The sequence below is a fragment of the Gadus morhua genome, chromosome 9 (assembly GCF_902167405.1).
Source record: "Gadus morhua chromosome 9, gadMor3.0, whole genome shotgun sequence".
NCBI lineage: Eukaryota > Metazoa > Chordata > Actinopteri > Gadiformes > Gadidae > Gadus > Gadus morhua.
This window is the reverse complement of record NC_044056.1, coordinates 21,627,461-21,641,130: the sequence shown is the minus strand read 5'-3', so window position 1 is coordinate 21,641,130 and position 13,670 is coordinate 21,627,461. Positions and strand designations below refer to the sequence as shown.

At 44.2% G+C, this 13,670-nt stretch overlaps 2 protein-coding genes across 3 annotated transcripts; both read left to right on the top strand.

Annotated features, from left to right (window-relative positions):
* The first annotated feature begins 25 nt into the window (after positions 1-25).
* On the top strand, positions 26-1,767 carry gcnt3 (glucosaminyl (N-acetyl) transferase 3, mucin type). The gene has a single exon (XM_030366689.1). It carries the CDS (start codon positions 48-50, stop codon positions 1,293-1,295), a length of 1,248 nt encoding a protein of 415 aa, XP_030222549.1. The 5' UTR covers positions 26-47; the 3' UTR covers positions 1,296-1,767.
* Positions 1,768-6,189: 4,422 nt separating this feature from the next.
* LOC115550255 (atherin-like) lies at positions 6,190-8,998 on the top strand. 2 transcript variants are annotated; one of them, XM_030365088.1, is made up of 4 exons: positions 6,190-6,649; positions 7,462-7,757; positions 7,881-7,957; positions 8,049-8,998. In XM_030365088.1, the coding sequence occupies exons 2-4, from the start codon at positions 7,671-7,673 to the stop codon at positions 8,761-8,763; spliced, it is 879 nt and encodes a 292-aa protein (XP_030220948.1). In that variant the 5' UTR covers positions 6,190-6,649; positions 7,462-7,670; the 3' UTR covers positions 8,764-8,998. The 2 variants fall into 2 exon arrangements, with proteins under 2 accessions (XP_030220948.1, XP_030220947.1); XM_030365087.1 differs by having other exon boundaries at positions 6,190-7,757.
* The last annotated feature ends 4,672 nt before the right edge of the window (positions 8,999-13,670 follow it).

Genomic DNA, 13,670 nt, shown 5'->3' with positions numbered 1-13,670 from the left:
TCTTTTAAGTAGATCCAGCTTCACAGCCAACGGTGCTGATTCACACCATGGCCCCAAAGATGAGAGCATACAATGGATTTCTTAGTGGTCTATTTATCATTATCTGTGCACTAATTTGGCTTTTAAATTTGAAAAATTCGACAGAGAGAGTGCGTCCTCTGCCAATTCCCTCTGAGTACCAGGCTGACCTGCCTGGCTGTTTGGCCATCATCAACGGAGACTTGGAAGGTGCAAGGTTCCGATTAGAACAGCTCATGAAACCTGGTGAGACAAAGACTTTGCATACAAAATTCGACCCTGCTGTGACAAAAGACTGCAAGGCGTATGTCAGAAGGAGAGGGTTCATCCCAGCGCCTCTGAGTGTGGAGGAGCAAAACTTTCCCATTGCCTACTCCATGGTGATCCATGAGAAAGTGGAGATGTTTGAGCGACTCTTGCGTGCCATTTACCATCCACAGAATATCTACTGTGTGCATGTGGACAAGAAATCTTCTCAGGACTTCCTGCATGCTGTAAATGCAATTGTTTCCTGTTTCCCCAACGTGTTCATAGCGAGCAAATTGGAAACGATTGTTTACGGAACGTGGTATCGGGTCCAGGCCGATTTGAATTGCATGAAAGACCTGCTGCATAAACCTGTCCAGTGGAAATACCTTCTCAACACGTGTGGGGCAGATCTCCCAATCAAAACTAATGCAGAGATGGTGATGGCACTGCAAACGCTCAATGGAAGGAATAGTTTGGAGTCTGAAGCTACCAACGATGACAAAAAGGATCGCTGGAAGTACCATTTCAAAGTGTCCGACCAAATCATCCAGACAAATGTCCTGAAAAGCCCCCCTCCTATCAGCACCCCTATGTATCAGGGCAACGCTTACTTTGTGGTGACAAGAGAGTTTGTGAGACATGTGATTGAGGACCCAGAGATACAGACATTTCTGGAGTGGGAGAAGGACACCTACAGCCCAGACGAACACCTGTGGGCCACCCTTCAACGAATGCCATCCGTGCCCGGGTCACAGCCTCCCAATGACAAGTATGATGCGTCGGACATGAATTCCATCGCTCGCCTGGTGAAGTGGGGTTACCTGGAAGGGGACATCCGGAAAGGGGCTCCCTATGCTCCCTGCCGCGGCACCCACAGAAGATCTATTTGCCTGTTTGGGGTCGGTGACCTCCACTGGTTATTTCAACAGCAACACCTTATGGCGAACAAATTTGACCCAGAGGTTAATAACATTAGCATTAGATGCATAGAAGCATATCTCAACTTTAAATCATGGAGGGATGGCTGACGCTCAAACCAAAAATATGATGCTGTCTTGAAGTCTCTTTTCTGAGATACATAGTGAAAAACTGTCATATAGTAGGAGCGATATTAAGTTTAAACATTTTCATATGGATTTAAGTAAGAATTGTATATAAAATAGAGTGTATGTTAAGGAAGCGCATAGTAGGCCTATGTGTATGTGTATAGTGGATTTCAAGGAAATCTTTTAGAGAACCGCAGTGCCATCTAGTGGGCAAAAAGAGTAGCTTTTTATAAAAGCGCTGGACTCTGACATCGATTAATTAGAATACATAGGGGGCCTCGTGAATATATGAGATTAGAGCAGAGATTTAAAGAATTTGAGTTTAATTGTACAATAGGCTGCAGGGGCGATTCTAGGATGAGACCTTTTGGGGGCCCAGCCCCTAAGGCCTAAAAAAAAATTTTGTTTGGTTCCGGTTTCCGACCGACCCTGTCAATTTATGTGCGACCCAAATTATTTTATGAGCTTCATAAAAAAAAAAAAAAAAAAAGAATTTTTTTTTTTTTTTTTTTTTTTGATGCAAACTATAATTACGTTTTGGTACAGCACCTCTTCATTCTGTACAAGGATGAGCGAATTTTCTCGTTTTTAAATGAAAACAACCTACCTATCATTCGCTGCCGCTGGAAAAAATAAAATAAAAAAATAAAATAAATTCCCTACCTACCCATGACCTCAACTGACCACCAACAGGAACCAAACTTTTTTTTTTTTTAGGCCTAATGAGGATGTGACATGCGTATAGTGCATTGCAAAAGTGCTCAGCCCCCCCGACTGCTAAATCACTAATTTCACTGGATAACAATTATAATATAATATTTAACTGTATAAAACATTTTACTTTTGATGAATTACTAGCAACATTCTTTTCACACCATAAAATATTTGTTGTAATTGGCCACCAGCAATTGGTGGTAAATTGTTGTTCAAAATAATTATGGGTAATTATTATTGGTTTCAATATAATAACCTGTTTTAGATTTTCTTAAACAAAAATAAGAAGTGCATGAATTGGCCATACTTAGTTACATTGGCCATAATCTCAGAGCTACACCAAATTTATAAAAAAATCTATAATATATATATAATATAAACCTGTACAAAGCCCTTTGAACCTGTCATTGTTTGAACCCTGTGTCTAAGGTTCAAACAGGTTTGACAGGTTTTCAAAATATAACTTAAGTGGGGCTAAATAATAATTCAGAAATTAATATTGACATTAAAAATAATGTAAAAATAAGTCTGTGTAAAATAACATTGTATGATTTAATTTAAAAATATTAATGCCCCATATATGTTATGCTGCATTTTTTTAGCAATGAAGGGAGTTTTAAGGGAGTTTTTTCTTGCCCTGGTGGGGGCTTGGGTAAAGGGGGGTGTCATAAATATTTGGCCTGTTAAGCCCTTTGAGACTCTAATGGTGATTAAGGGCTATACAAATAAAATTGAAGATTTGATTTAAAATAGCTACAGAGGGGGACAATTTAATATGCAGTGACAAGCTGTAACATAGTATAGGGGCAACAGCAGCAAATGCCCTATCTCCTCTACATCTGTGTTTAGTTTTGGGAACAGCCAGTAAGAGAAGGTCAGAGGATTTGAGACTTCTTATAAGAGTGTATTTGACTAGTAAGTCGGATAGGTACATGGGGGCTTTTTTAAATTTAAATCTAAATTATTATTTTTTAAATGTTAGTAGCAGGATCTTAGCATTTTGAACCAACTGAAACGAAAGAGGGTGGCTTTGTTGAGACCAATATAGGAAATTAAAGTATGGAGGTAGATTTGTGTCTTTATTATGCAATCAAAAATAATAGGTTTGAGAGCAAAACTTTCCACACTGCAATCAAAAAATAGATTTTAGAGCAAAACTATGGACACTGCAATCAAAAAATGTTTTATTGCAAGATAAATTAATGTGATAAAAAAAATATTAATGGGAATCCAAAAGTTTTGTTTGCAAACCCAAAAGTTTTGTTTGCAAATCCAAAAGTTTTGTTTGCGAATCCAAAAGTTTTGTTTGCGAATCATAAAGCTTTGTTTTCGAATCCTAAAGTTTTGCTTGCGAATCCAAAAGCTTTGCTTGCTGTTGAGCTGAATCTCGTGGGCGGGACCTACGCCGAAAGATGTAAGACACGTCTCTATTGGCCAGTCTCGATCGGAGTGACAGCTTGGCAACATCCGAAAAGCCGCTGCCCCCCGACCGCCTCCAGAAGCAGATTGTCGGCCTGACGGATAGGGTGTTTGTTTGTGCCTCTCAATCCGCGGCGGCGGTCAACAACATCGCCCTGCTCTCCTCTGCCATGGTCTCCTTGTCGGCTGACAGGGAGGCCTATGGGATTTTCAGGGCGCGCAAGCGCACGCACGGGACAAGCCCATAAGGCAAAGCCTATACGGCGTAGCCTACATGAAATAGAACTCCCTCTCTCGTTACTAACTGTGGATGTTGCCAAGCTGTCACTCCGATCGAGACTGGCCAATAGAGACGTGTCTTAAGGTACGAACACTCCAAACGCGTATCCCGCGTACGACGCGTATAAAATCGGCAATTTTTCCATAGGGATATGGCAAGCCATCCCCGCCAGAAAACTATGGCAAGCCATCCCCGCCAGAAAACTATGGCAAGCCATCCCCGCCAGAAAGCGGAATCATTTAGACGCGTATCACCTTCATTACGCCGTAAAATGTAGAAAAACTTTTTACGCCGCAATTAATTAAAGGCGGCTGCATGCTTCAGCGTTGGTGTTACGTTGTTGCGCAAAATTTACTCAAAGCAATTCATGCTCCCTTTTAGGTTGCGCGTGTTGCCAAGCAACTTACCGCCAGAACAGTAGGTGGAGTAATATGTGGAGTAAAGTTTTTCGTTGAAGACGACCTCGAGAATGACGTCTTTGTCTGTGGGAGTCGTTGGTTTGTTTATGTGCCAAAGTTTGATGATCTCCTTTCGCGAGTCATCCGATATCTTCCCGACTCTCACCAAAACCGGCCCTTGTCAGGGAGCAGCTGGCGGATCATTTTTTGTCAGATGCTGGCGTGTTTCCCCACCAGTACAATGTGCTACGATTGGGTATGCGCACTGACCAATAAATATATATACATTGGTCACTTGGAAGCATGACTTTTGATTCATTAGTTATCATGTTACCTAATTTGGTTTACGTCAAACTCATTAATTCATATCCATATAAAATGTTTATACAACAGCTACTGCCTTGACAGATGAATGAATTATTTAAGTGTAGGCCTATAGCCAAAGGCTTTAAGCTATAGCGCATAATGTCCACATAAATTATATGGTAGGCAGCATTATTAGAGAAAGGGGTTTATTTATCAAATACAGAAAATAGTCCCACCATACACGCACACATTTTTCATTCACTACACACTCACGCTTTCAAATTTCATTCACTCAAAGAGGCTACTGAACTTATGTTTCACACAGAACATGAACACTTATGTTTCACAGAACGTGAACACAAAACATTACGTAATTAATTCAAATAGGCTAACACTAAAACAAATAAGGCCAGTAGGCCTAATAGAACGAATATCGGTCGACAAGATCATTAAAATGGCTCACAATCCCGCATCAGCTGTTTGATGTCGCGCATCAAAATAGCACTTTGCCCCTGTGGAAGGGTTCGCATAATTATGTGCCAGATCGGGTGGTGGGTATGGCGTCTATGAGCATAAATCGGCCTCAGTTACGTAAGCGTAAGCGCAAGCGCAAGAGGCCCTTGCGCGCCCTTGCGCACCCCTTGCGCGACTTCTCACGTCTTGCGTGCGTCGGGCGATTTTTCTAGACTTGCGTCATTTTTTACGTAAGCTTTTACGCGAGCCGCGCAGCCTGCAAGGCTGTGATTGGTCTGCTCGTCTGGTTACTACTTCCTGTCTGGAGTATCACATTTCCTGTTTTAATACCGCCACCCCCCTTTCACACCGCCGCAAAATCGGGGCCGGTTCCGGGCCAGTTCGGAGCTAGGGCCAGGGCTTTGGTTTCACACCGCCAAAGAACCGGCTCCGGCCCCTAAAAACCGGTTCAACTCTGGCCCCACTTTAGAGCTGGGCTAGAACTAGAACCGCTTTTACGCCGGGGGCAGGGGGCGGAGTTATCCGTACCTTCATAAACAGGAACACCGACGAAGACCGGCATTTTTTAAAACACCGAAGTAAACAATGGACGTGAATCCGTGTATGGTTCTTTTTAGTTTTTTTCTGATTTTGTTTTAAATCGGAATATTCAAAGAACGAACCATACACGGATTGAATCGAAGACGAAATTGTTGTTGTTGTGTTTGAAACTGGCGCGAGGGTTCTTCTCATGGACATAATAAAGGATGGACCACGGACTGGAAAATGGCCGCCCATTCATTCCTATGCAAACCTGCTCAGTGGCGCATGGCTACATACAGGAGCGATTTGCTTCCGCGTTATGTGGCCAAGACACGTGACCTATTCCGTGACGTACCGGATGCAGAGATCTTCTTCTTCTTCTAGTTTAGTGGTGGATCATAGTTTTTCCCCATATACCGCCACCTACTTGACTACTACACAGGAGTTTGTGACAAGGATGTTGGCAAATGATACTTTAAATCGTAAAAATAAATTCAAAGAAAAAAACAAACTAACGAAACAAAATAAAACAAACTAACAAAAGAAGTGAATAAATAAAAAATAAAATAAAAATATATATATACTTAAGGTTAAATTCTTCTAATTAGGTTAGTATCTTTTAGCTAATTTATCAGCAATTTCATTGCCATATATTCCATGGTGGGCTGGAATCCAACAGAACTGAATAACTAAACCAAGGCTTATAATATTTAAAAGAAGATGGTTATTTTTGGTGTGAAAGCGGCACCATAGACTACGCCACCCACCAGCCGATCTGGCACATAATTATGCGAACCCTTCCACAGGCCCACACCGAGTCTTCGCCACGAGTGCCAGGCAGCAGTGTGCGCGCCAGAGAAGGCGCAGCACTTATACAGGTGAAACCAATCTGCAATCTTCCCACCAGAAATCACCTGAGTGGAGGAGGAGCAACACTCAACCTGCCACACATGTATCAAAAAAAATAAAACGGTGCAAAGACAAACTGCCGAACTTTTAACCTAATACTCTTCTTCGAAATCGTCAATGCAGACTCAGTCATAACGTCCGCCGGCGCCCGATTATATGTGCGGACTGCGGACGTCGTTGAGGCCCACACTGTTGGTGGGCGGGGATTACAACTTTTTTACACGCCTAGGGATAACCCAATAGCGATAGCCTTAAAAGGCGAAGCCTATACGACATCGAACAGACAGCAACGTCAGTCTGCATTCGAAGATAAGGTAAGTCATGTTGAACCTAGCTGCTATCCTAGCTGCTATTAAATGCTGGAACAAATTTCGACGGATAAATATGTTAAAATTAATGTTGAAATTACAGTATGAACATGTTAAACTCAATGTTGAAATAACAGCCCGCCGCGATTCCCATTGAAACGAATGGCGCAGCAATTAGCCTTGAAAACGAGAGCTGGTAAATCTTGAAAAATGCATTAAAATGTGAGAAGACGACTCGGTTATATGCTATAGACCATAGTGTAGGCCTATATGTGGTATAAAGGCTCGGTCGAATTTCAAAATTTAATATGTAAAACTAATTGTTGACAGTACGGAGCGTCGCGCTTCCCATTGAAACGTATGGCGCGGCGATTAGCCTTGAAAACGGGAGCTGGTAAATCGTGAAAAATGCATTAAAATGTGAGAAGACGACTCGGTTATATGCTATCCTAGTGTATATGTGGTATACTGGCTGGGACGAATTTCGAATAATGCATTTTTGCCGGTCGCTAAAGCTGAAGCTAAAGCTTGAAGGACAAAGGTAGGTTTATCAGGTGATGTAGCCGTCTTTGTAGGTGGTAGATGCGCCGTCCTCACTCACGTGTTGGTAATGTGGATTTGATGAAACTCCCATGTCCACTTCCCTCAGCAGTAGCACACTTCTTAACGGTCGCCTTGTAGTTCTAAACCATTTTATCTAATCAATGGCATGCTGCACGTCATGAATGCTCAGACTCACTTAGTCTCGCTTGCCTGTGTGTTGCCCCGTCACTATCATTGTGCTGATGCCATTTGGTTGTGCGTGACCGTGTCTGAAGCTGGTGTACAGGTCCTCCAGGCCCTCCCGCTGGTGACGCCTCCGTCTCCACCTCCTCCGGCACCGTCCTCCACCCCTCCCCCACCACCACCACCACCACAGGTTGCGGCCGCTCCACCAAAGGTTGGGCTTCCTACTCGGGTTCTGGCGCAGACCAGGGTAGAGCCTCGTGGCGTCTCCGTTTTGGAGACGCCGTGCGGGGAGGCCACCATGGCGCCGGAGCCAAAGAAGAGGAGGAAGATGACGACGACGGGCGACGTGGAGCAGCCGGCAACGCCCACTCCTGCTCGGACTGAGGTACAGACACACGCCAGTCGTACTCGCAGACACACGACTCGGTGGAGAGGACCGTCGGACTGCGTCTTTAGCAGCGACTCGGCCTCCTCAGAGTTTGTTTTGTGTTTTTTATCCTCCTCACAGACCCGGTTGCCTGAGGGCTGGCGGACAGCCCTCAACGGGGAAGAGCAGGAGCTGAACAGTAGGACCCTCAAGCGGTGGTGCGTTTGATGCTTTGGACAGTGACACGCTTGAATTACACGCTCTCGATGGTGTAACTGTAACTAAAACACTGTCGCCACCCGCTCTCAGGTTTACCTGGTCGCAGCGAGCGAAGGAGAGGGCTGCGTTGACTCCAGGCGTTGCAGCAGATGGAGGACGACCACCGGCGGCGGTGGATCGTCCGGCGGCAGCAGCAACAGCGACGTCGGCGGTGCCTCAAGGCCGGGCGACGACAGCGGCGACGAGGGGGGCGGCGGTAGCCCCGGCAGCGGCACCGGCTGTGGCAGCGGCGGTGCCTGCTCTGCCGGCGCCTGCTCAGCCCGCCCCCTCGGCTGCTTACCCGGCCTTCCCGCCGACGGCTGCTGCCGCAGCTGCAACTGGACCTTTAAGAGCAACACAGCCTCTCCTTGTGGACCTCTCACCGCCCCGGCAGAGTGTGTGGGTGCTCCCCCCACCCCCCCCCCTCCTGACGCTCCCTCGGACATTGCCGGCTCCACACGTCCTCCCTCCGCCGCTGGCCGCCGCACAGCACGCCGGCCCTGAGCTGCCTGTACCTCGCGGTACAGAATACCAGAGGAAGCAGACCGCCAAGCGGAGGGCGGCGGCACAGCCGGGCACGACTCTCTCTTCCCGGGCCGGCGTGCCACAGGTGCAGAAGTGCAGAAAATGCGGCCTGCCGAGGCGGAGGGAGACCGGACACACCCGCCACCGCGGAGAACATTTCTGTTCCGTCGCGGCGGGTAAGAGTGTGGAGGACTGGCTGAGGGAGAAGAAGGAGCGGGACCAGGGTGGAGCCCCGGACTGATGCGCACTATTGCCGGGGTTGGTGTTGTACATAGTTCTCTTTTGTATATAGTGGTTTGTGTTTGTGTGTGTGTGTGTGTGTGTGTGTGTGTGTGGTTCTTTTGCAGTGTTGGTGTATATAGTTGTTTGCTGTATATAGTTGTCATTTTGCAGGATTAGTGTGTATATATAGTTCTTTAGTTAGTTAGTTAGTGCATACACACTGCCTTATTTATGTATGTATGTATGTATGTATATTAGTGGTGGGACGTTATCGGCGTTAACGGCTGCGTTAACGCCAAACTATTATCGGGCGATTAAAAAAAATATATATATATCGTCGTTAATCTATTTTCAAACACTTCCTTGTTCGGACCCATCACGTGACTGAACTAACCAATCAGAAGCTAGAATTTAGACTGAGGTAAACTTGAGGGAATCAGAGCGGCAGATTCAACAGAATATCCTGACTGTTGAATATGTAAACATTAGGGGTGTGAATCTTTGGCTTCAGACGATTCGATCAACGATTCAGTAGTTGGGGATTCGATTCAAGGACAATTTTTTTTTTTTTTGGAACGATTCGATTCTGTAAACCACGATTCGATTCAGTAACTTTGAACCAAAATTCTATATCCGTGAAATAAACATGCAATAATGTGACACCCTGTCATGGGTAGATGTGTTGGAGCGTCTTGAACTAGGTGGAAAATCACTCAGGAGCCGACGAGAAGTTTGGAAAAAGATGGGATCTTTTATTTTCCCAATTTAAGGCCCATAAGGCAATAAAAATAAAACGAAAATCAACAAAAAGAAAAATACATTTCACTAAACAAACTGAATGGGCTTGAGAGTCACAAAAACATCAATTCGAACTTAAGCATACTGGACCTTTATATTATTGCTAGATTTTGGCGTAGCCAAAATATACAAGAACGGCAATAAACATAATTACAGAAACTCGGGGTCACTTCCGGTTTACCCGAAAGTTATGACGTTAATTTAAACCCCGTTGACGCGGCACACATTCCATAATACAGGGGACTCTCTAAATCGACGCCACTTCGACCTGGGCGGGACTTTACATCCTACGTCACTCGCTATGGGTGTGCATGTGTGCGCGTAGCCGTCACTCGCGATGGGTGTGCATGTGAGAAAGGTTTTGGCTTTTAGTGTCTATGGGTTGGTAATAACGGTTCTGATGATTTTTCTGATGGAAAAGTGGTCTTTTATTTCCATAATCTTTGTTCAGTGAACGCATAAACCCGTTTGTTAGTTAGCAGTTAAACAAAATGCGATCTCTTTGTTTACAGTTACCAACGACCAACTGATGATTGGAGTATTGGGGGTTCGATTCCCTAGTGATGCAAGGTTTTTTCTTTCATTTTGGACTGCACACACATCGCGAGTGACGGATAGTCGCACAATGTACACACATCACTGTCTTTACAATTTCTAGGCAACCGAAGTTTAAAGATTATCAAGTGGTTAACTCTTGAATCGCATGTACTAAGACCTGATGGGTTAGTGGTCAGAGAACAACTCATTAACGCGGGGATAAGGGGTTCGATTTGAAGCCAGCTTTTTTCTTTCATATTGGACTGGATGTTTGTATGCCATTTTGCGTAACTTGTAGTTTATGATGAAGAAATGTTACTGGGGTTAAGGTTAGGGTAACGGTAAGACAGTGTTTTTGCAACACAATATTTCTTACAATAACAAAGTCCAAAGTTTTGATGACTCCAGTAGGAAACTTAAGATACCTAGAAGAAATGCGTGTGTGCTCACAAAACGTCAACAAGTCAACAGTGTGGTACAGGGTGATCATTTCTGATATACAGTACAAAAGCTGAAACTATTAGCCAGGAGTGGGAAAGATGCAGACGTGGGAAGCAATAAGACACACCAACACACAGTTGTCTGTTGCAAAATGGTTCAGAGTTTAATAGAAATAGTTAGGGTTAGCTGGTATGGCGTTATCTGGTATGGCTATAGTCTAATGTTAGCTTAGTTTGTGTTGTTTCGTCATGTTAATCGCTAGAAATAGTAATAATAATAATTCATTGAATTTATTTAGGGGGGGGACCTCACTAACCACCACCAGTATGTAGCACCCATTTGGGTGATGCACGGCAGCCAATCGGCGCCAGAACGCTCACCACACACCAGCTTGAGGTGGAGAGTGAGGGATGAGGTGGAGAGAGAGGGAAAAGAACATTTAACACTACTATGGACCACGTGTAAACCCTATCGACCACCTGTAAACCCTATCGACCATATTTAAACACTATCGACCAAATTTAAACATGTAAACCCTATCTACCACATTTAAACATGTAAACCCTATCAACCACGTAAGCAGTGGCGGCTGGTGGAATTTATTTGAGGGGGGGCTGAACGTTTGCATTCCAAACCCAAAAAGGGGGGTCTGGGGGCATCCTTCCCCACAAGATTTTTGTTGTGATTTTCACAAACAAACGAAGCATTCTGGTGCGTTCTGACAAAATAGTAAAGGCAAAAAAAGAACATTCTCTCTTTCTCTGTGTGTGATAGAGATAATGAGTGACTGTGTTACGGCTAAACCATTGTGTTGGTAAACGTCACTCATAAATATATCTACAGTCTGCATTAGTAAGCATTTAGACAAATACAATGAAATATGAATTCCACAAAATTCATGTAAATGTGCAAACTTTTGTGTGTGGTTGTTGAAGACACACTGAAGGCATGATACCAACATAGGTTTGCAGAGGACTACATGCAGTTCAATATGCACACTGAAGGCCTGATGCCACCATAGGTTTGCAGAGGACTATATACAGTATGTACACTGAATAGGTTTGCAAAGGACTATATACAATATGAACACTGAAGGCCTGAAGCAACCATAGGTTTGCCGAGAACTATATACAGTATGTACACTGAATAGGTTTACAGAGGACTGTATACAATATGCACACTGAAGGCCTGATGCCACCATGTTTGCAGAGAACTATATACAGTATGTACACTGAATAGGTTTGCAGAGGACTATATACAATATGCACAATGAAGGCCTGGTCCCACCATAGGATGCAGAGAACTATATACAGTACGGGGTGGGGGGAGGTTGTGAGGGTCTGCAACCAGTGTCCATCTCGAGGGAAATACATATAGGCTAGTGCAGGGTTCCCCAATTAGTTTTTCCAGAGGGCCAAATTTGGTCAAACATGCCATGCCAAGGGCCGAAATGTCGTTTCATTTTTCTAATTCGCAATTTTTATGTGCAAATTTAGCTTTAATTATAATTACTGTTTTAGCGATAATGCAGGAGGGCTAGATCAATTAGGTTTAAATAGCATCCAGGAATGGTGCATCGATGAGAATGCAAGGAATGAGGAGGAGGAGGAGACGTAGCTTGCTTCAGACTATATCACGTTCAGTCTTGTTTATTTAAATACTCTGTAATGTCTTTCAGTTTCTATAAAACAACAGTAAAATAAAAACACCTTTAGTTCTATGAAGCATAGTAAATAAATAACTACAGGCTAAACAACATATACAGTTATATAGCAAGCATATGTAAATAAATCATACAGAGCTGCAATCACAACACAGAAAAAATTCATACACAAAACATACACTCAGATACCCAGGCGCAGTCGTGTAGAGTTTGTTTATTTTGCCTGAGTATCTGAGCATACACCCCGTGCATGACTTCCCCCTGTACCACGACCACAGCTCTGCTTGATCTACCCATATAAATAAAGGAAACAAAGTAACAGGCACTTACATTGTCACAAACTTAATACCCTGAGTATTAACTAAGATGCCTAATCTGTGGATGGCACAAGCCTTTTGGCCTCTGCAGTCCACTCGCCGTCAGGAAACATGCAATGAAACAGCTGTTGTGCTCTCTTGTGCCGATGCAGTTTTGCATATGGTTAAAACTGACCGCTTGTATGATGTCAACATGCTTGCAATCTTTTGTTTGCGTTGCTCAGATGTTTCTGGGAAACTTCCATTAAAGCTGGCAGCATGCAAACAGTTAAAGTGTCAGGTTGTCAGATTTAATGACAGCCACGGTCTGCTTGCATATTAAGCATGTCGGCTTTGCGTTGGCATGGTTCGTCAAGTGGATGGTGTGGGCTGAGGGGAAAATATAGCAGGCCGTGCAAAAAAAAAAATTGTTTTTCTTTTTTTGGCGATAACATGTGAATGCGCTGGGTCCGCGCGGGCCGGACATTTGGCTCTCGCGGGCCGGATCTGGCCCGCGGGCCGCTAATTGGGGTTCACTGGGCTAGTGGAATAAATATAAGTTGCTTACCTCTAGCATGGCTAGCTTCACACAGTTGTTCATATGCACTCTTGCTCGCTTGTGTTTATTTGATCCGTTCTGACAGAATGTGTCATTCCTCTTACGTCAGGTCTGTGTCCACAAACTATCACACGCACTTGTTTTAAAAAGTATACAAGGAAAGCAAAAAATTGCATTGGCATACCCAGAGCTAGTTAGCCAGGCCTGAACCAAACTGTGGAAAAACTTCTCTTGTAGGTATCCTTTTCTCTTGCTTGTTGGGTTACGTTCACTTCTGGCTTTTCTGCTCCGAGTTCTTTTACTAGCTGAACTCACAGGGAAACAGTGGAAGCAGTACTCAAAGTCGCCATCTTGCTGATCTCTGAGGTAATGGCAAACGCGCGGTTACGCGCAGTGGACGGTGCACTGCGCTTGGGGCTATATCTTGAGCGCCCCAAAGCCATATAATTCGACGACGCTGATTGGCGAAATTATATACTTTTCTGCCTAGCAACGGGGGAACCATTGGCTAATAATTCAGGCATGTGGGGCTGAGCGAAAAGCGCCCCACGGAAGACATCTACTTCACCAAAATCAACGTTGAACATGTCAGTGAATGAAGATTTAATCATGGGGGATTCTAAAGATATTCT

Bases quoted from the DNA above. Each gene is read 5' to 3' on its own strand.
- gcnt3 (XM_030366689.1), top strand. From the start codon at position 48: ATGGCCCCAAAGATGAGAGCATACAATGGATTTCTTAGTGGTCTATTT.
- LOC115550255 (XM_030365087.1), top strand. From the start codon at position 7,353: ATGCTGCACGTCATGAATGCTCAGACTCACTTAGTCTCGCTTGCCTGT. The intron at 7,758-7,880 runs GTACAGACACAC...TCCTCCTCACAG, and splicing joins CCACTCCTGCTCGGACTGAG to ACCCGGTTGCCTGAGGGCTG. The intron at 7,958-8,048 runs GTGCGTTTGATG...ACCCGCTCTCAG, and splicing joins AGTAGGACCCTCAAGCGGTG to GTTTACCTGGTCGCAGCGAG.